Source organism: Aspergillus aculeatus (genome assembly GCF_001890905.1).
Source record: "Aspergillus aculeatus ATCC 16872 unplaced genomic scaffold ASPACscaffold_4, whole genome shotgun sequence".
NCBI classification, from domain to species: domain Eukaryota; kingdom Fungi; phylum Ascomycota; class Eurotiomycetes; order Eurotiales; family Aspergillaceae; genus Aspergillus; species Aspergillus aculeatus.
This window is the reverse complement of record NW_017962979.1, coordinates 472,592-493,914: the sequence shown is the minus strand read 5'-3', so window position 1 is coordinate 493,914 and position 21,323 is coordinate 472,592. Positions and strand designations below refer to the sequence as shown.

Below are 21,323 nucleotides of genomic sequence, written 5' to 3'. Positions count from 1 at the left end.
TTTTTTCTCGTTCGCCGCTTCTCTCCTGCCCAATCCCAATGGGTTGGGAGCGCATTGCAGACGAATGGGCTTGTCGACCATAAGGCAGCCAGGGTATCAATCTACTAATACACCACAATTAGTTTAGCGGTGTCAATCCACTTTTCTCCATCTAGACTGCCACGAGACCAGGCTGTGGCTTTTCTCCACCGTCGACGGCGACACCAAGAGTGGACTCCCCATCGGCTCCAAATTAAACCGATCCGTGTTTTTCGGAAACTTTCTGATGAGCAGCGGATCACGAGCAATCTGTCTACAGTGATCTCCGAGAAGAAATAAAGGAGAAAGGACCCTGAGCCTCCGGGGGGACAGTGGATGGGGGACAGAGACCGCGTAGCACGTTGAACGTTCAGCATGGAGCCTGCACGAAGCCTCAGGATGGATTCGGGTGGCGCTCGACCGTTTCGGAAAGGAGGAGGAAAAAGCGTCTCGTTCCGAGATGCACCCACAGGTACTGGGCTGGGCACTGGGCAACGGTCGTGATTCAAGGAACACCTGGAGGAATCCATTGAGGTAAAGGCGATCTAATTGTCTGCTGATTGGAGGAGGGAACCGTACTCGGACAATGGCGCTCCTTGACTGTTGGGTGATTGGCATAGACCTGAGAGACCGGTGATGTCTGGGTAGGGTAAGGTAGGGTAAGGTAAGGTAGAGTAGGGTTCAGGCAGGAACAATTCCGAATTGATGGATAAAGCCGTCATTGGGAAATGACAGCCTTGCGCTGGTTTGGAGACTGGGAACCTTGAAGGGTCTAGCCTGGCCGAGGTATTGTTGCGGCGCATTTGAACATTTGAATAGTGGTACTCTCCAGTCACGGTCTGTAAAGTACCGGACGTACCCATTGTCGGTCGGGTGGGCCACCAGGGAGGCTGTCATTGGAGTATTAGGAAAATCTTCAGTCTCGGAGAATTTCATTTCGCATGGCCTAGTCTGGACACTTGGACAGCCATGCTGCCATCATTTAACTCAACTCGCATGTCTTGGGTCCCTGCAGGAGCCAAAATACCTGTAACTTGCAGATGCTAACCAAAGTGCATCTATCAACGATATGGCAGTTGGACCGTGTCCAGAGCGGAGGTAGCGAAAGAGAGCAAGAGAGCAAAAGAGGGAGAGAGAGAGGGTGGGGGGAGGAATAGATCAATGAGGGAACCAATGAGAAATGAATCCGGTCAAAGTGCCTACGCAGTGTCGTGCCAAGTGTGATGATCAGATAAAGATAGGGAGAACTGGTTGGCCTCAAGAGATAGATCGAGGCGAACTGGTTTCAAGTTAAGCAAGGGAGGATGTGGGAAAATGTGTGGGATTGTGGATGATGTGGATGATGTGGAAGGAGTGGAAGAAGAGGAGGAGGAGGAGGAGGAGGAGGAGCGACACTTACTCCCACTGCAGAGCACACACACACACACACACTGCCACTAAACTAAGGTGGGATCAGCACAGCTTCGCTTACGTGTATATCCGCTCCCCGATCCCGCTAGCGACGCAGAAATGGACCAAAAGAGAAATATCCACGCTTCCCTCCGCCAGTACCTGGCATCTATCCTTGGGGCTCATGATTATCATGCTCAAATCAGTAAATGGGGTCCAGCATTGTTTGGTTGATGAGCAAGACGATATCATATACTTCTCAATTGCCTCCTGAGTCACGATGTACTTGTAGTGGCGGAAGAGGAGATGTACTGTAGGAGTATAATAGGTTGTCCTGGGAGTTTCTATGGTCTCCCGTACTGTGGATCTAAAAATAGTAAAGCACACAGTGGCATCATCGGAGCCACCACGACCACCACCACGACCACCACCACGACAACACTACCAACACCGCTATCGTTACTGAGACCTCCAACAGCGTGCGTACGTACCTCTCGCTCCATCGCCAGTAGCAGGGCCCTCAGCTCGGTTCCAGCTTATGATCGAAAAACAGACTAAGGATGGATCCGACCGACTCATCCATGGCTATTGCCAGAGATGATGATTAGGGAGGTTTCAGAAGGACCCTGAGCAATTGCCGGTGAATACGGTCCTAATTTACCCAATCCGCCCTTTGAGAAACAATGCCTCCAATTGTCTACTGTACAGTCTCCGTACATGTGCAGTCGTATTGCACCCTGCAGCTTCTGATAGCTATATGTACCCTTTCTACGGAGCAACACTCCGCATGGGTCGCGCTTGTTTTGTCCTGTGGAAACCAGATCTGATCGCTAGTGTGCATTGGGACAGTGTCGCTCTAGTCTCGACTCCATCGTGATATGTAGATATCCTGCACTACCCTGGTCTGTCATCCTGGACTGATGCAAGTCTGATCCCTTACCGACCACGGCCGTCAGCCCAGTCCGGCCCAGCCCACTGGCCACACTAGAAGAATGCAGATATGATCCTTAATCAAACCTGAAGCCAAAAGGGGGCCCACTGCCTTGTGACAGATCTGGTCTGCGCACCGACAGGAGCGGAGTTTATTTCCTGCAACAGTAGGGGGAGGCTATCCTGACACTCCAATGTAGTAACGATGGGAAGCATTGAGACATGGAAAAACACATGCGATGGGGGGGGAGGGGGGGGGCGAGGGCGAGAGCATTTGCTAAATATCACCTAGTTCTGTTGGAAGGAGGAAATTACGGTGCGGATTTCGAGCGACAATGGGAGAATGGGAGATTGGAGAAAAGTAAGAGGCGTCGGAGGAGAAACCAGAAACGAAAACGAGACTAAGGATGAATCTACCCATCTGCCCACCATCTGCTCATCCTCATTAACGGACAGCAACGGAAGGCACCAGTGGGAGAGCCGGAAAGGTGGCAGCCAGGATGACGAAGAAAATGATGGGATGGAAGAAGAAGGTGGCTCACCAATCAACGGGGTAAAGGACCCCAGTTGATGACGAGTCCCGACCTCCAGAAGGGCTTCGAGAAGCTCAGCAAACTTCGAGGTCTGTGTTTCAAGTCCTCGCTAATCCCACCTGGGTTAAGATGGGATAAGATGGTCACCGCCAAGTCATGCCTCAAAAGGGCAAGTCCCTGAGAGCATAACTCTATGATTGGGTTCGTCAAGAGAATTCAAGTTGCTGCCCCACCTTCAACCCACCCATTTGGCTATCCAATGGAACGCTTTATCCTCAACCCTGGGTTCCAACGAGGGAGTTAAATTTAAAACCACGCTCAATGGGCAGGACCCGGGATCCAGATTCCCCAGTTCTTCAAATCATGAATTCATTGACAGCTCGCGGACAACTCATGCTATGCACACTGTATCAGGGTGAGTGATTTTTTCTCTTCTCCTCTGTTGCTCTCTCTCTCTCTCTCTTTCTCAGCGATCTAACATCTCATCCTTTCCCTATTCCTCATCCAGTAGGTCAGCATGGCCAAGATCCCCATTACCTACCTATGCTCGTCATGAGATGGTGCTCCTGCCCACTTTCCCAAGAGCCCCAGGGCTTATCCTTTCACCTTCTCCCCTCCCCACTTTCTGTCGCTCCTCTTTTTGACTCGTTTTCCCATCTCTTACTTCCACCCCACCTCTCACTAAGCCTCTTTCGGCTGTCTGTCACAGCTTCCGTCTCCTTGGGACCACGGGTGCGTGTGGTTTGGGATGAACCAGCTGGAGAGAGGTAGAGGGTCAGGGGTAAAACGGTCTTCTGCTATCATTCGACTTCAATGGTATGATCGATTGTCCCTGATCCTGCCACAGGGGAAGAGGAATCAGCTTGCCAGCATCACTATCGGGACCTGCACACACCTGCAGTCATCATCGGATATGTCCCTGGCTAATCTACACACCTCCGATGCCAGGAACCAGACGTTGAACCCTGTCGCTCCCTATCATTCCTTCTCCTGACCCAATCTGGGAATCAGTTAGGTACAATCCACCGCCACATTCCGGGCCACTGTAATGATCCCTGTCGCCCGCTGAAGTAATTGTAGTCGGATGAACGCGTTCAATCGGGCAAAGCGTCGAGGCTGATTGCTGATCAGAGGTTGTTGGAGGAGCTGACTGCTTGCTGCCCCAGTCGGAATCTCCGAAAGGGAGGCGAAAAGTGCCAGTGAGGTAAGCATCATCACCATCATCATAATCATTATTCATCGTGGTGGTGGTTGGTACTGTCGTAGTCTCTTCGCACCTAGACTAGTTTTGCAAGGAACACGATGCGAAAAGTAAAACATTCGAGGAAGGTGTTTCACCTGGAGTTAGCATAGGAATGCCCACCTGAGGCCAGGTTTAGTCCTCTTGTTCCATGGCTTTGCTTCAGCACTGACAGTACCTTATTAGCGATCTCACACAAGATTGGATAATGGATATTGTGTGCGAATAAACCGCTCATTTTAGATTGCTTTGCTACTCAGTACTTCGTCATCTTCTGCCTTCCCCCCTCTCTCCTTTAGTGAGCACTGAGCAAGTAGGTATCTGGAACTACAGTACGTATGTACGTATCTGCGACTGAGTGATTATGATGTTGATTTTCTCCTTACCCACCCTGATCTTTTTTCCATTCTTCACGTTAGTTCGAGTTGGGACAAAATTAAGAATAACAGATATTATTTTTTTTTGTTTTACTTCATTTTTTTCTTTTCTCTATGATGTTTTTCCCCCTGTCCTTTTCTTTTTCTTTTATTTTTCCTCTTCCCACTGACTGTCGGTTAGCCTCATAAAGTTTCGACACTCTGATGCGATTGTCCTAATAGTGTTTCCTGTTATTCACATTTTATACTTTTACCTTTTGTTTTGGCTTTCAACACCCCTTTTCCTTGGGTATCTGCCCTATCGTTCACTCTGGCATCGATCGAGAATACCCTCTCTACTGAGACCAGCCAGATCCTTTGCGTTGTCGGCACTTCAGTTGGCTGAACTTTAGCAGAGAAGTTAGAAGACAAAGCGAAACGAGCTCTCCCAGAAGGGAAAGTGATCCTAAGCAATCGCAGGAAATAAAATCAACCAGATAAATTAGAAGTCCCGAGATCCATTCCTAGATCCCGAGTGGAACTACACTACTACGACTACTATTACTCCTACTACACTACCTACTTCAGTTTACTTCGCTTCACCATTCACACCACTCCTACTACTACGACTACTACCACTTTGCGACTGGCCGACTCAACTTCCACCACTCTCTTTCCCTCTCTCACTCTCTCTCTCACACTTTCTTCCTCTCTTCACCTCCTTCTCCTCCTCTTTCTTATCCCCTCGTCTTAATCCTTTCACCCCTCACCGTTTCTCTTCCCTCCTCCCCCCCCCCTCTTTTTCCTCCCCGCTCTGGGGTTAACCATCCCATCCTTCATTATCACCACTAATCATCCCGCACGATCGACTATTTTTCATCAACTGACATCTTTCATCCTCCGTGTTTTCTGCCTGACTTCGTTCCTTACACTTCTTTGATTACCTGCAGCTCCAGTGTTCCATCCAGACTACATACTTTAATTATTTTAATATTCCAGGGCGGATCCCTGGTTCCCTCCGCCATTTCAATTTATCTGGGCTGGGCCGAAATCTATCCTTTGCGACACCCTCCTTCTCCCCGCTGACATTGCGACAAGGTAGCTTGGCCAAGACTCGGTGGACAAAAATCTCGAAGACTACGAATCTTAATCCAGTCTCACTTGTGGTGCTTGCGCCCCGGTCCGCTCAAGTCGCGTGAAACCGACCCTGCCTCTCTCCTGGACTGTGATTTTGTGGTTGTGTGGTTCTCAGTGTGTGTGTGTGTGGCATTAGACGGTGCCTGCTGCGGACAAAGTGTGGAGTCCCACTGCTGAAACGAGGCCATTCGCAATACGTACCACGATAACGACCGTGATCACCGTTAGACTCCCATCTCGCCTCCCCCACCCACTCCTAGCTTTTCTTGCGACGAATTCACTTCCAGTGTCTGTCGCATTGACGTGACGCCTGCTTATCGAGAATTCAACAACCTATTACACCTCTATCCTCTTCGCGCGTCGGGGATCTACTTCCGCTATCCCACTTGACTCCACCATTTCGACCTTCGGCTCTCTGCGATTAATGCAGCTACTGCCTCAGATCTCCGTCGTACCGTCTAACTATCTTTGCTGGGGCTATGCCCGCACTCGTTCAAAACATCGACCCTTCTCCGATACCACAAGGCGCAATCATGGAATCATCCGCTGCAGATAAGAAGCGCAACAAGCTTGGATATCATCGTACCTCTGTCGCATGCGGTAAGCTCAGCTCTCCTCCACCTTCTGTGTGTCAATCAAAGCCGTTGAACTTATCATCACCATCCAAGTGCACTGTCGACGACGGAAAATCCGATGCCTTCTCGCCGCGGATGATGCTCAGGGACGATGCGAGAACTGCATCCGACTGCGAAAAGAGTGCCAATTCTTTCCGGTTGATCAGCAGCCTCCTATCGAGAAGAAATCACGCCCGAGTTCCCGATTGGAAACGGCATCAACAGATCCCTCGACAGCCTCGTCATCGCCTCCCACTCTCACTGGCGACCAAACAGAAGCGTACTTTCCTTACCAATCAATGGCACTGGGTGCGAACCCAGACGTAGCGGGGTTCAACGCCGCTGTCTTCCCCGGCAATCCGATGGCGACTTTTGCTCCTGGTTTGTGGATCTCTCGTGAAGGGGTGGGTCGATGAACTAACGCACTTACAGAGCGCAGTGTTCCTTCTTCCGAATTCGCGCCGCATCCGTCTATCGACCCGTCTACTGTCGCCTGGGATGAGTTTACAACAATCCCCGATCAACAAATGCTAGCGTCCATGGCCGCGGGCAAGAACATGATGAACGTACCTGCTAATGTCTGGGCGCCTGCGCCGGGTCAAATGGCCCCGATGCCGACCGCGTCCCCTTTACCAGCCACCCCGACAGTCCCGTCGCAAAACCCAGCGCTCAATGCTGCACCCACGTACGCCATGCAACCCGATGGATCGGTGTGGCAGGTTGCTCCCGCGCGATCAATGACGTTCCCTGCGCAACCGACCGACATGACTGCGCCTTATCCCAACCCTGCTCAATTTGTGCAGCCGCTCCCCGCGGATCTCAAACGCAGAATGACCAGCCCGGCGCAATCGTTCCCGGGCGTTCCGATGAACCCCCAGAGTCCTCCTTCCGCCGATCTTCAAGGGACGCCGGTATCTGTGTCCTACCCTGGCCAGCCAGGGACGATGGGGTATCCTGGTTGGCAGGATGTCAACGCCATGTCTCCTATGAGCGTGGTGCAGTACCCCATGTACGCTGGCGATCCTGTGCAACAAGCCGGCTTTGGCAGTCCTCCGCCGATGGGACATCCAGGTCCAGGACAATCTCCCCTATGACGAAGCAGCCGATGATGGGCGATCACGAAACATTCCTAACCAGGACTTTCCGAACTCTACAGTGGCATAATACCCCGGGCGACGCATTGCATACTTTTCGTTTCTTCTCCGTCTGATTCCAACCATGCATACAGCTTTACAATACCAGGCTGCTTGTTAGCGGGCGCATAGGATCTTGGGCGGTACATTTATTTCGATTCGACCCACGAGACCCCATTTTCTTCTATTTTCCGGTTGTTTCTCTCCTGTCCTCCTTGCTGCTGGACAGAAGTTTCATCAGTTTACCATTTTCCCCCACCTCAGCTTCCTCTTCTAGTGTTCATATTTAGCGTTGGATATCCATGGCGTGCGTCACGAGCTATGTGTTAAGTCACCAGCGGGACGGGTGTCTGATTATCTTTTGATATTTTTGTTGTGTACTTGTTTTCGGCGTTCAGTGGATCTTGGGCCCAGCCGTCTTGGACCCGGATCGGTGGGTTGGGATCTGTCAGGACGGGATGACCGATAGACTGTTGTTCGACATGAAGATCATGGAACATAGAGGCGTCCTACCATTCTGCACCGGCTCGACATACTACCTAGCCACTTTGTCTGTGATGTTGTTTTCTTCCGTTCTGGTTCCGATTCCCCGAATAGATGGATTGGGTGGCTGGCTGGCTGGTTGAGGGCTGAGGGGTTTCCTGTATTTGACTTGCGGGCATTAGACTAATGTTGATACGTTCTTCTTGTGCATGGGTATACTGTAGATTGAGGCGAGTGATGTTTGATAAGAGGATCGAGCCTACTTCTCAGTATCCAGTATCCCGGTTATGAACCCCGTCCTCCTGTTCTCACTTTGGTCTCTGTAGGCTAAGACAACGGGAAAGCATAAGATACTTCCACAAACAAGCCTCGAATATCTAACCACAAATGATAGAGAGCGTGAGAAAGGAGAGACAGGAGAATTAGGGTGGTTCTAGACAGTGAACGCACCCATCGCCAGCTATCATGATAGTCGTCTGCGTAGTACTGCACTCGCCCCAGTCCCATTTCTGTCGAACTCCCACCTCTTGCAGATCACGATAAAAATGAGTGGAAAACATTTGGCTGAAAGAAGACTTCAAGCCATCTGCATTCCAAGCACCGGCGGAAAGCCTTCGCCTCATTAGCAAGCATATTCCTCCGCGGACCACGGAGGATAAAAAAGTATATAACTTCGAGGCAACCATTATACAGTTCCCCCTGCAGGGGAATATTCTTTTCGTCTGTTGTACGATGCCTGGATCCCAACAACGATAGGGATGATTACCTAACTTGAACAATGGAAGCGCGAATCCCAGAGGGGGCGAGTTAGAAGATAGGTAGGAACCGTATAGAAGGTATAAAACAGGACAAACACCGAGGACACGTGCCCGTCAGTTCCAGGTAAGCCATCAAAGCAGTGACCGTACCTTGCCTTCCATCATTTCCAAACCTACACCATCACTAGAAACCTCCTTCATTGAACCAAACACAAGCACAAGGCACAAACCCTCAGATCGTATTCATAATTATATTGATTAACATCATCATCCTCCCCATCGGAACCCAAAAGACCTACACATCCACCAACTCCTCCAGCGTCGCCTCCAGAAACGCTCGCTGCTCCCCCAACGCCCCCCGAATCGCATCGACATCGAAGCAGCGCCGCGCGTGCTGCTCCCGCAGCTTCTTCAGCTGCACGCGCAGTCGCTCCTCCAGATTCTCCATCCGGTACAGCGCATACTGGCTGTACAGCTCGGGCAGCTCGCTGATGCCCCGCAGACTGGTTAGCACGGTCTCGTCCTTGACGAGGGGGTTCCGGGGCCGGAACGCGGTCACCATGCTGATGCGCTCGCGGCCGCCGATGGCCTTCAGCGCTTGGTGCTCGATGTACCGGCCTTGCATTACGACGGCTGTGCCCTATCCCGCGATGAAAGTTAGCAGGAGGATGGGGGTGGGGGGTGGGAGGGATGAGGTGAGTAGTATGAGGTGAGATAGATGCATTGGTTGGTTGGAACAGGTGATAGTCAGGGGGCGGGGCGAGAGTCGCAACGCACCATCAGCGGTCCCCGGAATTTCAGCACCTCCCCGTTGGCTGTCTTCACGGCGGTCTCGCCGCCGACCATCCCTTCGCAGTCGGAGAGCATCGTCACGCATACGAAGGGGTAGCTGTCGTGGTGCCAGGCGAAGGCGGGCACGCTGTCATCATCGTCGTTTGAGTCGGCGGTGGACTTCGTCGACTCGACCACGGCGTCGTTGACGGAGACGTTGACGTGGCCTACGTCGACGTCCATCGCGGGCACGAGCTCGATCCCCGCGACGCGGGAGATGGTGGCCAGGAGCTCGGGGCTGTGCCAGGCGCTGAAGATGAAGGGGGCTCGTCTTGCGACTTGGGTTAGCCTCTTTCTCAGAGGTTGACAGGTTTCACACCAAAGGACTCTTACTGTGGCCCGTATCCTCGGATCATGTTCGTCGCAAAGCTGGATGCATACTGGCAGTCGCGGAGAACAGGCTCGCTGAAGATTTCAGCTCGGATCTGCTGGACCGCTTCTGGCGTGAAGAGGGGGAAGGGCTCGGAGAGCGCAGTCGGCGAGATCCCCGCGCCTTCGAAGCCGAGATCCTTCATCATGAAGACCTTTCCGGGTGTGGCAGTCGCCAGGTGCTTGGTGGCGTCGAAGTCCACTTTTTCGACGGCGCGCGCTCGCTGGATGATGGACTCGGGGATCTGTTTGGTGGGCCGTGTGGCGCGCAAGGTGGTTGGGGCGACCACGGTGGGTGGCGCGACGGGAGCCTGGATGGCAATGGGGGCTTGCACGGCGGCGGCGGCCATAATGGCAATTGATGTTTGAGGCTTTTTGGGATTGAGAGTGGAGATGGGTCTAGCGTTGATGTTGTCGATGGTCTATGATTGAAGGGGCCTTTATACTAGCATCACTACTCTGTGTTTACTGGTATATCCCACCACGACGTGGAAGATATTCCACAAACGTTCAACAATCCGCTGTGGTTTGGGTGCAGGGTATAGATGTTCGACTGGACGTATACTCTGGACCAGACGGCGCGTGGGAGTACCGAAAAAGGATAGGAATCCGGGGCTCCATGCCTCAGGAGGCAAACAATCCTCGCTCAAATCAGGAGAGAGCTCGCGATGCATGAGTAATCGATCATCCGATCTCTGTCCAACTGGCTAATGAGTATAAGATACACCCCACAGGGCTGCCCTCCAGCTGAAAATCGTGTGCTGACGACTGAAATCTCTGCAAGGCCCTGACAGCTGTGGCCCTGTCTCCCTTGCCATACCGTCGCCGGTGACGGCACGCCACATGAACAAGGACCAATACTGGGCTTCAGCGACACACCCTTATCTCGCACTACGTGAGGGGCCAATTATGTCTGCTTACTCGGTATCTTAGTCTGCTCTGGGCCTGATAAGAGGCCTCGATACCCCTCACGATCGATGCTTTGAGCGCACAGTGTGGCAAAAACATTGACAGCAGTCCATCAATGGCCAATGAACTCCAGTCCAAGCCCGATATGCTTATTTCATGCCGGTTTCATGAAAAATGCACACCGGGATCAGCCAGGAAGAGATTGCTCGCTTTGGTGTTTCGTTGCGATTCATGACAGATTAGAATTGGATACCCCGGCCGGGCAGAGATAAGCTAGCGCTATAAAGGGCTTTGTACCCCATACAATACGTACCTGTACGGATTCCCCCGACCTGTCATTTTCAACCGTCCCCGCCCACCATGACACCCCCCATGCAACATCGTCCTGTAGACGAGGAGAAAGGCAAATCGGCCGCCCAAAGCGACGTGTATGCTACCGTTTCCGACGTTGAACCCGGATCCATTATCCCGCCAGATGCCCATGGGTTACAGCGTCGCCTGGATAACCGACAGATCCAGCTGATTGCGATTGGCGGCTCGATTGGGACTGCGGTGTTCGTGAGCATCGGCACGGCCCTCACCAAGTCCGGTCCGGGCAGTCTACTGCTCGCGTACATCATCTACAGCTGCATGCTCTCGCTGGTGAACAACTGCATCGCCGAGATGTCCACGTACATGCCCGTTGGCGGGGGATTTATCCGTCTGGCCGGCCGGTGGGTGGACGACGCCTTCGGGTTCATGGCCGGGTGGAACTTCTTCTTCTACGAAGCGCTGTTGATTCCCTTTGAGATCACGGCGCTGACCGAGGTGCTGGCCTTCTGGAGCGATCACATTCCCACCGCGGCCGTCTGCGTGGCGTGTATTGTACTATATGCGTAAGCCACTTCCTCTCCACACGCGACTCTGATTAGGAAACACAAAAGCCCACAGAAGACTTGTCTTACTCACATCTCCGCTTCAGATCCCTTAACGTCCTCGCAGTTCGAGCCTACGGAGAGGCCGAATTCTGGCTCTCCGGCGGCAAGGTGATCCTATTTTTCGTCTTGTTTCTGTTCACCTTCATCACCATGGTGGGCGGCAACCCGCGGGGCGATGCGTACGGCTTCCGCTACTGGAACACCCCGGGCGCGTTCGCGACGCATCTGGCGACGGGGGCGCTGGGCCGGTTTGAGGGGTTTCTGGCGGCGCTGTGGGCGGCGTCGTTCGCCTGCGTGGGGCCGGAGTACATTTCGATGGTGGCGGCGGAGAGCAAGCACCCGCGGCGGTATATCAAGAACGCGTTCAAGACGGTGTACTGGCGGTTCGGGGTGTTCTTCATCGGGAGCGCGCTCTGCGTCGGGGTGGTGGTGGCGTACAACGACGCGAACCTGGTGGCAATCACGACGGGGGCGTCGGCGGGGGCGGGGTCGGCGTCGGCGTCGCCCTACGTGATCGCGATGGGCAACCTGGGGGTCAGCGTGCTGCCGCACATTGTCAACGCGCTGCTCGTGACCAGCATCTTCTCGGCGGGCAATACGTACACCTACACGGCGACGCGGGTGCTGCACGGCCTGGCCGTCGAGGGCCGTGCCCCGCGCATCTTCCGGCGCTGCACGCGCCACGGCGTCCCCATCTACTGCTTCGGCGTCGTGATGCTGTTCCCTTTCTTGTCCTTCCTGCAGCTCTCCAACAACACCGCTACCGTCCTGAGCTGGATCATCAACCTGACCACCTCCGCCGGCGTGATTAACTACATCGTCATGACCACGACGTACATCTGCTTCTACCGCGCGTGTCAAGCCCAGAATTTCGACCGCGCCCAGCTGCCCTACCGCGGATGGTTCCAGCCCTGGAGCGCGTACATCGGCCTGGTCTGGATGGTCTGCGTCGTGACGTGCTACGGCTACAGCAGCTTCATGCCCTGGAGCGCGGCGGACTTTGTCACCTACTACACGATGGTGATCGTGGCGCCCGCGCTGTTCCTGGGGTGGAAGTTGTTGAAGCAGACCAAGTTCGTCCGACCGGAGGAGGCGGATCTGGTCTGGGAGGCGCCGGCCATTACGGCGTATGAAGCGGAGTTGGAGGTCACGCAGCCGGCGGTGGGATTCTGGGAGGAGATGATGCAGTCTCTGCGGATGTTTTCGGTCTGGAAGGACAAAATAAGTGAGTGATCCAAATCAGGAATGAAAACCCAGCCGAAGGCTGTTTGAAAAGTGCAGTTGCCTTGCAGCGCAGCTGGAAATTGCGGGGTAAATCGCCCGCTTATTTTTCGCTTGCCTTGTTGGAGTACAGATGTAGATAGCGATAGCAGATCCAACCAAAAGCAACAAATGTATGATAACGCTACTGTATCTCCCCCCTCACGCCGGCGCCTTATCTAGGCTACTAGACTAGTGACTACCAACTAGAAACTAGTGATATCACACATAACCCACCCCTCCACATCCAAAGCACAATGAAGACAAGAGGGGGAGGGGTGGATTCTTTTCCCTATATGTCTTCACACGAGAAACCCTCCTCCTTCCCCTCCTTCCCCTCCCTTCCCTTGCTCACCCGTCCCCCCAAACACATCTACAATCAACCAACCCCAGTCGAATAAGCAAATGGAAATCCCAACCCCCGCCTTACCACCAAATCGGCCAACGGAAACGCAAATACAACCAACCCCAAAGGGGAAAGATAAACGCCGAGCTCCGAAATCCCGCACGGGATGTGAGAGTTGTAAGAAGCGACGGGTGCGTTCTCGCTCTTGTTTCTGTTTTGGATGAGGGAGTGAGAGTAACGGTAGTTGATGCTGAGGGGGGCAACAGCGACGATGCGATGAGAGCAAGCCTGCTTGTTATGAGTGTCAGCGGCGGGGGCAGACGTGTCCGGGGTATAGTCGGCCGTTTATTCGGTGGGGGTCCGAGGGGAGAAGGAGGAGGAAGGGGGTTGCTGGGGCTGGGGAGGTTGGGAGGGGCGATAGGGCTGTAACTATGGCTATGGCTATGACTTCGCCCCTGGCTGAGGATGACGATGACTTGGGGGACTTTGGGGCGGGGGGTGTGTCTGGTTCGGGGGTGCAGGGCGAGAGACTCTCTTTGACTGGAGAGCTGGAGGGAGAAGAAGGGATTGATGCTCAGGCGAACCCCGTTGACTTGGATATCGGGCTTCTCACGGAGCTGGACGGAGGTAGTCTGGCTGACCCTCTACCAGCACCAACTCCTCAGGCGCTGCACGAGGCACTCGCTCTACCAGGCCTGTCGTCTGCCCGCACCCCAAATCAGATAGACAATCTGGAGAGTCTCCGGCGACGACTCACGGACACCTCCATACCCTCATTCCTGGTGCATCTCCCCGCCCTGCTGGTGGAATACTACTTCGACTACGTCTGCGCCATGTGGTCGTCGTTCGACTCGGACCTCAACCCCTTCCGCACCAACATCGCCCGCCTCTGGAGCCAGAACGCCCCCATCTACTACGCCATCCAGAGCATGGCCGCCGCCTCGCTGGCCGGCGACTTCCCCGGGATGCGCGTCGTGGGCGCGCAGATGCAGCGACGGGCCATCCACGCCCTGCAGGAGGCGATGGCGGTGTCGCCGACGCTGAATGACGAGAATCTGTTCTACGGGTTGTTGATGGTCGGGTCGACCACCGCGTGGCACAACGGGGGTGATCTGGGGTTGCCCTATCTCCAGGCCGCGCGGCGGTTCCTCGTGCGACAGAGCCGGCGGAGCCACGAAGAACACTCGTCTTCAGCATCCTCAACATCATCCTCCGATTCGGAGGTCCTCACCCAGCAGTACCCATTCTTCAAGCAGTGTCTCCTGTACTGGAACATGCTAGCCGCGTTCGTCGCGCAGGACATCTCGGATTTCGGGGTTACCGACAGCGACGGCGACGGCGACGGCGACAGCGATCACCACCTACCGATCTACGTGGTCAACGGCCAAACCCTCCTGCACCCCTGGACAGGGCCTCTCCCCACCGCACTGCGGTATTTCTATCAGATCGCGCGCCTCATTCGGTCTGCGCGCCATGCGCCACTCATCAACCTGGCCACTTTCCCGAAGACCCAGCGAACAAACCCACTTCCCTATGACGACGCCATGCACCCCAATCCTCCTCACGCGAAAGCCCAAACCATCGAGACCGAGCTCCTCACCTTCGACGTCGACGGCATAGGCCACCACCTCCCGACCGGCGACACCAACACCCCGGCGAACCACTTCACCATCCTCGCCGACGCCTACCGCTGCGTCGCCCTGCTGCAGATCTACCACGCCTTCCCAGCCATCCTTGTCTCGAGACTCCACACCCAGCAAGACGTCCACATACCCGAGCATCCGGCTCTCCCCACCCTCTCCTCGGGAATGACCCCCCGCCAATTCCGACGCCACCTCGCCCTCCACATCATTGCCTTACTAGAAACCCTCCCCGTCACCTCAGGGACGAGGGTAATGCAACCGGTCCTCCTGGCCGCGACGGCGGGGAGTCTGGTCTTTTCGAGAGGAACACCGCTAGGCGTGGCGGCGGACGCATGGGCGCCTTTCGACGCGGTGGACGTGGAGATCGCGCAGGCGCGGCGGCGCGTGAGCGCGCGGCTGGCGGATCTGACGCGGATCCTGCCGCGGCCGCCGCTGGAGCGGGTGGGGGATTTGGTGCGCGAGGTGTGGAGGCGGGCGGATGATGCAGGTGCTGGTGGGGGAGTGGAGGGGGGTGGCGGTCAGGAGGATCAGGAGGAGGCGTTCTGGTTGGATGTTATGATGGAGAGAAGGTTGGAGACTATTATGGGGTAGAATGTCTTTCCGCTCTTGGATGGGTAGTGGGGATGGTGGTGGAGGGCACTGCGATGGGTTAGTGGAGATAAGGGATAGATTGCGAGGGAGGTGACCTGGCGATATGATGAATGATCCGCAAGGGTAGAATCTCGACAATATACTGTACTGTACTCACTTCTGTGAAGATCTTGTGTCTATCAACTGCCCCTCGGATGTTACGAGCCCCGAAAGGACTGTACCTCAAACACACCCCTTGACAAGACAAACAACAATCAACACCCCCCTGAAGGCACTTATCTCCCCTCCATCCCATACTCTTCCAGCCTATTCTATACACCTAACCCCAAGCCCAAGTCCGAACCCACATAAACATCGTCAGTACCCACCCACCCCTCCCCAGAATCCACCCCAGTGAGGCCCCGGCAGCGCATTCCTTACCGAATCAGGCAATCCAACCCACCGCGCCCCGCCCTGCCCTAGTCTGGTCGGGATCAGCGGACTTTGTATGTATCCCTCAGCCAAAACGAATTAGAGAGAAAGAAAGAACAAGATAGAGCTGCAGCTGCAGCTGCATGCAGCTTATCAGCACGAACGGAGTGAATGCTACCCACCACGGTAACTAGTGCTTCTACTGAGTAGTAATGTCCGATGGCTGCGGTGTGTAGGAGTTAGGGAAATACTGGCGTTGGTCCAAGGTCCGTGGGTTCGAGGGCCTGAACGGGGAAAAAGTTCCCTTTCCTTGGGTCTGCGTAGGAGATTGACTGGATGGTGAGGGGCGGGGAAGATTGTGTTCAGTGATAATCAATGGATCGGGCTGCATTTCTTTTGACTATGTCAATTCAACCATCGTAGATGGATTTCCGTATTAGGGCTCATTCGTGGTGAGGGGTTGTACTGTACAGTTTGGTGGAGAAGGGTGTGCGTTGAAAAGAGGCAGTTTAGTTTGAATTGGGAGGTGCACGATACCTAGAACAGGGAGAAGATACACAAAGTCTTACTGTATTATTCCCCACTACCTCAATAAGCTGAAACCGCAAAAAAAAACACCCCCAATAGAAAAGAAGACAAGCAATAAAAAACTACAACACCGCCCTCCCCCTCCCGCTCAAGGCCTGCACCACCTCCTCCGCCCCCTTCTCCCCCGACCACAACGCCCCCTCCATATACCCCTTCCAGACGGCACTATACTCCGTCCCCACGAAATGCACATTCCCCACCGCCCGCCCATACACCTCTTTGTACTGCGCCAAATGCCCCAGCGCCGTGATCGGCGCCAACGCGCCCCGACTATACCGCTCGTGCTGCCAGATCTGATCGAACATCTCGATCGGCCGCCACACCTCCGACGTGTCGTCCTGCCCGAACACCCGGGCCAGCTGCTTCAGCACCGCCGCCCGCCGCTCGTGCGGCAGCAGCCGGCTCCACTGCCTCCCCGGGGCCCCGTTCACGAAGCACGTCAGCGAGAAGTGCCGCTTCTCGTCGACGGAGGTGTCCCTCGCCAAAATGACGGGCCCCGCGTAGCTGGCGAAATACCCGTTGAAGTGCTGGGCGCGCCACCAGGGCGTGTCGTAGCAGATGATGGCCTTGTTGTAGTCGCCGAGTTTGGTGGCGTCGGTGACGGTGCGGACGGCGGGGGGTAGCGGGGGCGTGATCGTGAGTTCTTTGTACATGGTGCTGGGGAGGGAGAGGATGAGCTTGCGGGCCGTGTAGGCTTTGTTGTTGGATGTGGTGACGGTGACGTGGGAGGCGTGGTCGTGGATGGCCTGGACGGGGGTCGAGAGGTGGATGTTTGGGTGGCCGATTAGGGCTGCCAGGCGGGTGGCGATTGTTTGGGCGCCTGTTCAGGTGGGCTGCTGTTAGCGGGTGTACGCCTCGTAGAGCACAGTAAAATGGGATACGTGGGGACGGGCTCACCATCCTGAAAGCGCAAATACTGTCCGCCCGAGGCATCGTCCGCGCGGACCGCCAACAGTCCCCGGTTCCGACGACAGTAATCAATGAACCACCCCGCCGACTCCTCGCTGGCCTCCACCCCGTGCATCACCTGCGCCCACAGGTTGATCATCTGGACCACCTTGGGCAGCGCCCCGAGCTTGCGCACGTACTCCTCCAAAGTGATGCTGTCGTCCTCGGCGGAGACGGGCCCCGGTTTGAGCGATTCGGCCTGAATGTGGTCGCGGACATACTCCAGGCTCTTCTTCTCTTCCTCGCTGAACTGTTTCGGCACAGCTTGTCAGCATCACATTCAAAACCCCCCACCATACGAGAAAGTCACTCACCTCCGGCGTCACGCCAAACGGAAACACAAACCGCTCCTCCCCGCTCGGCTCCATCACCGCCTGGCCCGCCAGCCGCTGCTGGACGACCTTCATCCCGAACCGCTGCGCATACGCCCACACCCGCGGCTGTAGGGTGTCGTTGATCCAGGCGGCGCCGAGCTCGACGCAGCCCCGTCCGGAGGCCAGCGGCACACTCCACACTTTACCGCCGACACGGTCGCGGGCTTCGAGAACGAGGACTGAGAGTCCGGCTTGCTGGGCGGAGTAGGCCGCTTGGAGGCCGCTGAAGCCGGCGCCGATGACGATTACGTCGTACATGATGGGGTTCTGCCAGTGAAGGGGGAAGTTTTGGGGCTGGGAAGGTGGTTGGGACTTGAGAGCTAGGTTGGGGAGCTTCATATATATGTGTCACAATATTGCATGGTATGATTTGTAGCGATAGTAGCAGCGGAAAGTTGGCCCAGAGAGGAAGGTACACTTCCTGGCGGGGAGCTCTCATTGTCATCTCCCGATCTGGCTTAGGGCTGGCTCTCATGGTTTTTGCCGGATTGGGGGGGGGGGGGGCACTTACATGACTGCAGGGTGCAGTGCAGCATGCATATGCTCTTTCCTTGCTGCAGTATGTCTTACAAAGGTGAATACAGTCAGCTCTATGCAATAGGCAAAGAGACTTTTGCATCAGACTTTGCTGTTGCGTACTATCTCAGTAACTATTTAGTATCTTTACGCCCGCTCGCCCGCTTCCGTGCCAAGGCTTTGTCTACTATGGTACGAGTGCATCGTCGCCAAACATAGTCCCTTCAAATCATTGATTACAACCTCAATTTGCGACCCGAAAATGACCCGAGCAAGGATAGTCGAGATTTCCACTCAAAAGCCTCCCCAAAGACAAGGGTGGAGCAGACTGCAGAGGACGCCGCCGCGATCTCAGGCAAACAATGCAAACATGATGCTTTAGCTTATGAACGCATAACTTTCTTGACTTTATTGAAGGCATCACCATCCATATCCATCGCCTGGTGCAACAGAGACGATATCGCCAGAGAATAATACCACAAAAGAACAACGATATAGCACCAGATGTCGTCAAAGAGTAGCTGAAACAGCGTGATCGAAAGCCGTCTTCATCATGCAGGGAAAGTACAACCGCCCGGGAAAGGAATATATGTCCCAGTCGGACTCACCACACCCAGCCATCACCAACGCTAGTCCAAACACTCTTCACCCCTCAAACCTTCCTACTAATCATCACAGCATCCTAGAAACAAATCAAGTCAGCAACACCGCACCCTCAACCTCAACCCCAAGACAAGAAACCAAGGAGAAACAAACCTCCTGCCCATTAACCAAAGTATAAGGCAACGTCCGACTCTCATACCGCACCACCCGCCCCTCGACCTCATGCACCCCGTGCTCCATCCACCTCGCATACGCCCCCGCCCCCTCCATCCCCACATTATCCGCCACGACCAGCGCACCCTCCCTCAACAACCCCAGCTTTTCGGCGGCCAGCAAATCCGGAAGATACAACTCCCCCCAGTGATCGACAAATAGCAGATCCACCGCTGTGTTGCCCCCAAGTTCCCGCGCCACCCGGGCCAACGACTCCTTCGCCTCGCCCACAAGCACCCGCACCCGATCGCCCAGCCCGGCAAACTCGATCAGCGATTGCGCTACCGCCGCGTACGCGGCGTTGCTCTCGAGACTGTAGTACCGTGCTGCGGTGCCGGGGGTGGTGGTGCGGCGCAGCTCGTCGGCGAACTGGATGGCCGAGTAGCCGATGTAGCCGCCTAGTTCGACTATCGTGCGCGGGGAGGAGGAGTGGATGAGGTCGACGATGGGCTGACTGCGTTCGGGGCCGATGGTCATCATGCAGTGGTTGTGGGCGGTGGCCCAGTTGTCGATTTCCGTGAGGATGGCGGTGGGGTTGTTGCGGAGGTGGGCGGCGGCGGGGTGCTGGAGGAGGTGGGTTTGGAGGGCTTGTTCGCGGCCGTCCTTTGGGAGTTAGTTATGGGTAAAGGGGGTGGGAGTGGGATGGACGTACGCCGTGCCAGATGGTTGGGAAGGATTGGGTGGTCATTGTTGGTGTAGATGAGGATTTTTGAGAATGGCTGGATGGTGAGGTTGGTATCTGATGGGTTGGAGATCATAAGGGAACTGGGCTTATATACGGGTTATCCTCTGGCTGCCTCTCTATAAAATCAATCTTATCAGATCAAAAGCGCTGTCTCCGAGGTATAGACCGAGCTGCGGGGATAGTGTCGGCCTCGGTTTTCCTAGGGCCGAGCTGCTGGTAAAGCCGGGGATATGTCCGAGTTGGACCCGCAGCAGAGGGAAGATCATCCTAGATAGCTGTTAGAGCTAATTCGATGGTGTAGACCAGGCTGTGTAAGCTAGGCGAGAGAAGGGTATCCCAAAATGCTCGTGTGTCTCACTACTGCTAGTAGACTTTTAGTGGGTGAGTTAAACGTATGAGTTCAAGTCTCGAGGAGGTCAAGTTTCCCATGTTGCTCCATCTGGGGAATTATTACCCTCACACCATGACTTCCTGCATTTCCTGAACAAACAACATCAATACTCAGTGCCCAGAGAACATCCCATGTACTCCAGCATGCGGTGAAAAGCAATAACTCACTAGACCACCGAATCCACCTGCGCACCACCGCAAAACCCCCAGCTTCATCGTTTCCACCTCTGCCACCCCCACAGCACTAGGCTATAATATCTGTCACAAACAACTCCAGAAATCAACCCCAAGCCCCTTACAAGTACCATTGCCAGTAGTCCCCAGAAACGGGATACACGCGCATCCATCCACATGACTGTCGCCAACCTCCCCAACACGCTGACATGACGCCCTACCGCACTCCTTCATCACCACCCCAAGACCCCCAAACAATCAATGACATCCCAATGACACAAACCTCCTCCCTTGGCAAGAAACAAAAAACAGATCCCCCGTACTGGAGTTCGAACCCAGGTCTGAAGCAGGAAACCGTTAGGTGACCCACAACCGTCGTCTCCATCTAGACCATACGGGGTGTTTGTTGAGAGGGACAGCACTTGCCGGGCCTATATGCTTGGTTTGGGTTTGGTTTCTGCCATAGTTTTGCGGTACTACATGGCGTTTTGGAGATTTGGAGGATCTTAAGCAGCTGTTCATGATGCTAAGGAGGTTTAGAGGAGTGGATTTGGATTTCTGGGGTTGTTGGAATGCTGGTTGGCGGGGGTGGGTTGGCTACCTTGATGTCCGGGGGAGAGGATGTCGGGAGGGGATGGCTTTCGGATCGTCTAGTACATGAAGTGTATAAGTGATATTGGCTTTTAGGAGTATGTGCAGGAGGGGGTATAGTGGCTTCCTTGTTTCAAAATCGGCTGTCGCGCCTCCCTTTCCTGTAAAGCCTCGCGCACTTGATTGTACGGTTGGCAGGCTGGTCAGCTGACCAGGGGTTTGTAGAACGCAGGCACGATGTTGACAGTTTGAGCGCATTGAGATCTGCATTCTTCGTCCTAAATACCATGTACTTGATGTAAAGAATATGGAAAGACTTGGGTCATGCACTGTTCGCGATCCTTCCTCTCTGTCGCTGCTTGCAAGAGGTGTT

The 21,323-nt window shown here is 54.7% G+C and overlaps 6 protein-coding genes across 6 annotated transcripts; 3 read left to right on the top strand and 3 right to left on the bottom strand.

Moving 5' to 3' along the window:
• The first annotated feature begins 5,978 nt into the window (after positions 1-5,978).
• On the top strand, positions 5,979-7,603 carry ASPACDRAFT_76448 (putative C6 finger domain protein). The gene is made up of 3 exons (XM_020204716.1): positions 5,979-6,203; positions 6,272-6,598; positions 6,650-7,603. The coding sequence occupies exons 1-3, from the start codon at positions 6,137-6,139 to the stop codon at positions 7,309-7,311; spliced, it is 1,056 nt and encodes a 351-aa protein (XP_020058350.1). The 5' UTR covers positions 5,979-6,136; the 3' UTR covers positions 7,312-7,603.
• A 1,068-nt stretch (positions 7,604-8,671) lies between these two features.
• Positions 8,672-10,229, bottom strand: ASPACDRAFT_114489 (uncharacterized protein). Its single transcript, XM_020195809.1, has 3 exons — positions 9,756-10,229; positions 9,369-9,693; positions 8,672-9,231 (listed from the first exon to the last, which is right to left on the bottom strand). Exons 1-3 carry the CDS (start codon positions 10,139-10,141, stop codon positions 8,887-8,889), a joined length of 1,056 nt encoding a protein of 351 aa, XP_020058349.1. The 5' UTR covers positions 10,142-10,229; the 3' UTR covers positions 8,672-8,886.
• Positions 10,230-11,060: 831 nt separating this feature from the next.
• ASPACDRAFT_50770 (uncharacterized protein) lies at positions 11,061-12,850 on the top strand (the record flags this gene model as incomplete). Its single annotated transcript, XM_020202394.1, has 3 exons — positions 11,061-11,082; positions 11,176-11,575; positions 11,662-12,850. 3 exons carry the CDS (start codon positions 11,061-11,063, stop codon positions 12,848-12,850), a joined length of 1,611 nt encoding a protein of 536 aa, XP_020058348.1.
• An 816-nt stretch (positions 12,851-13,666) lies between these two features.
• ASPACDRAFT_1865673 (uncharacterized protein) lies at positions 13,667-15,610 on the top strand (the record flags this gene model as incomplete). The annotated part of the gene is made up of 1 exon (XM_020197865.1): positions 13,667-15,610. The coding sequence occupies one exon, from the start codon at positions 13,667-13,669 to the stop codon at positions 15,455-15,457; it is 1,791 nt and encodes a 596-aa protein (XP_020058347.1). The 3' UTR covers positions 15,458-15,610.
• A 908-nt stretch (positions 15,611-16,518) lies between these two features.
• On the bottom strand, positions 16,519-18,036 carry ASPACDRAFT_58389 (flavin monoamine oxidase family protein; the record flags this gene model as incomplete). The annotated part of the gene is made up of 3 exons (XM_020203342.1): positions 16,519-17,276; positions 17,354-17,654; positions 17,719-18,036. The coding sequence occupies 3 exons, from the start codon at positions 18,034-18,036 to the stop codon at positions 16,519-16,521; spliced, it is 1,377 nt and encodes a 458-aa protein (XP_020058346.1).
• Positions 18,037-18,729: 693 nt separating this feature from the next.
• On the bottom strand, positions 18,730-19,961 carry ASPACDRAFT_114484 (O-methyltransferase). Its single transcript, XM_020195808.1, has one exon. It carries the CDS (start codon positions 19,585-19,587, stop codon positions 18,988-18,990), a length of 600 nt encoding a protein of 199 aa, XP_020058345.1. The 5' UTR covers positions 19,588-19,961; the 3' UTR covers positions 18,730-18,987.
• Between the last annotated feature and the right edge of the window lie 1,362 nt (positions 19,962-21,323).

Coding starts and splice junctions, on each gene's coding strand:
- ASPACDRAFT_114489 (XM_020195809.1), bottom strand. CDS start 10,141: ATGGCCGCCGCCGCCGTGCAAGCCCCCATTGCCATCCAGGCTCCCGTC. Junction 9,694..9,755: donor ATCCGAGGATACGGGCCACA/GTAAGAGTCCTT, acceptor CCAAGTCGCAAG/ACGAGCCCCCTTCATCTTCA. Junction 9,232..9,368: donor AATTCCGGGGACCGCTGATG/GTGCGTTGCGAC, acceptor ATCGCGGGATAG/GGCACAGCCGTCGTAATGCA.
- ASPACDRAFT_114484 (XM_020195808.1), bottom strand. CDS start 19,587: ATGACCATCGGCCCCGAACGCAGTCAGCCCATCGTCGACCTCATCCAC.
- ASPACDRAFT_76448 (XM_020204716.1), top strand. CDS start 6,137: ATGGAATCATCCGCTGCAGATAAGAAGCGCAACAAGCTTGGATATCAT. Junction 6,204..6,271: donor TCGTACCTCTGTCGCATGCG/GTAAGCTCAGCT, acceptor TCACCATCCAAG/TGCACTGTCGACGACGGAAA. Junction 6,599..6,649: donor GATGGCGACTTTTGCTCCTG/GTTTGTGGATCT, acceptor ACGCACTTACAG/AGCGCAGTGTTCCTTCTTCC.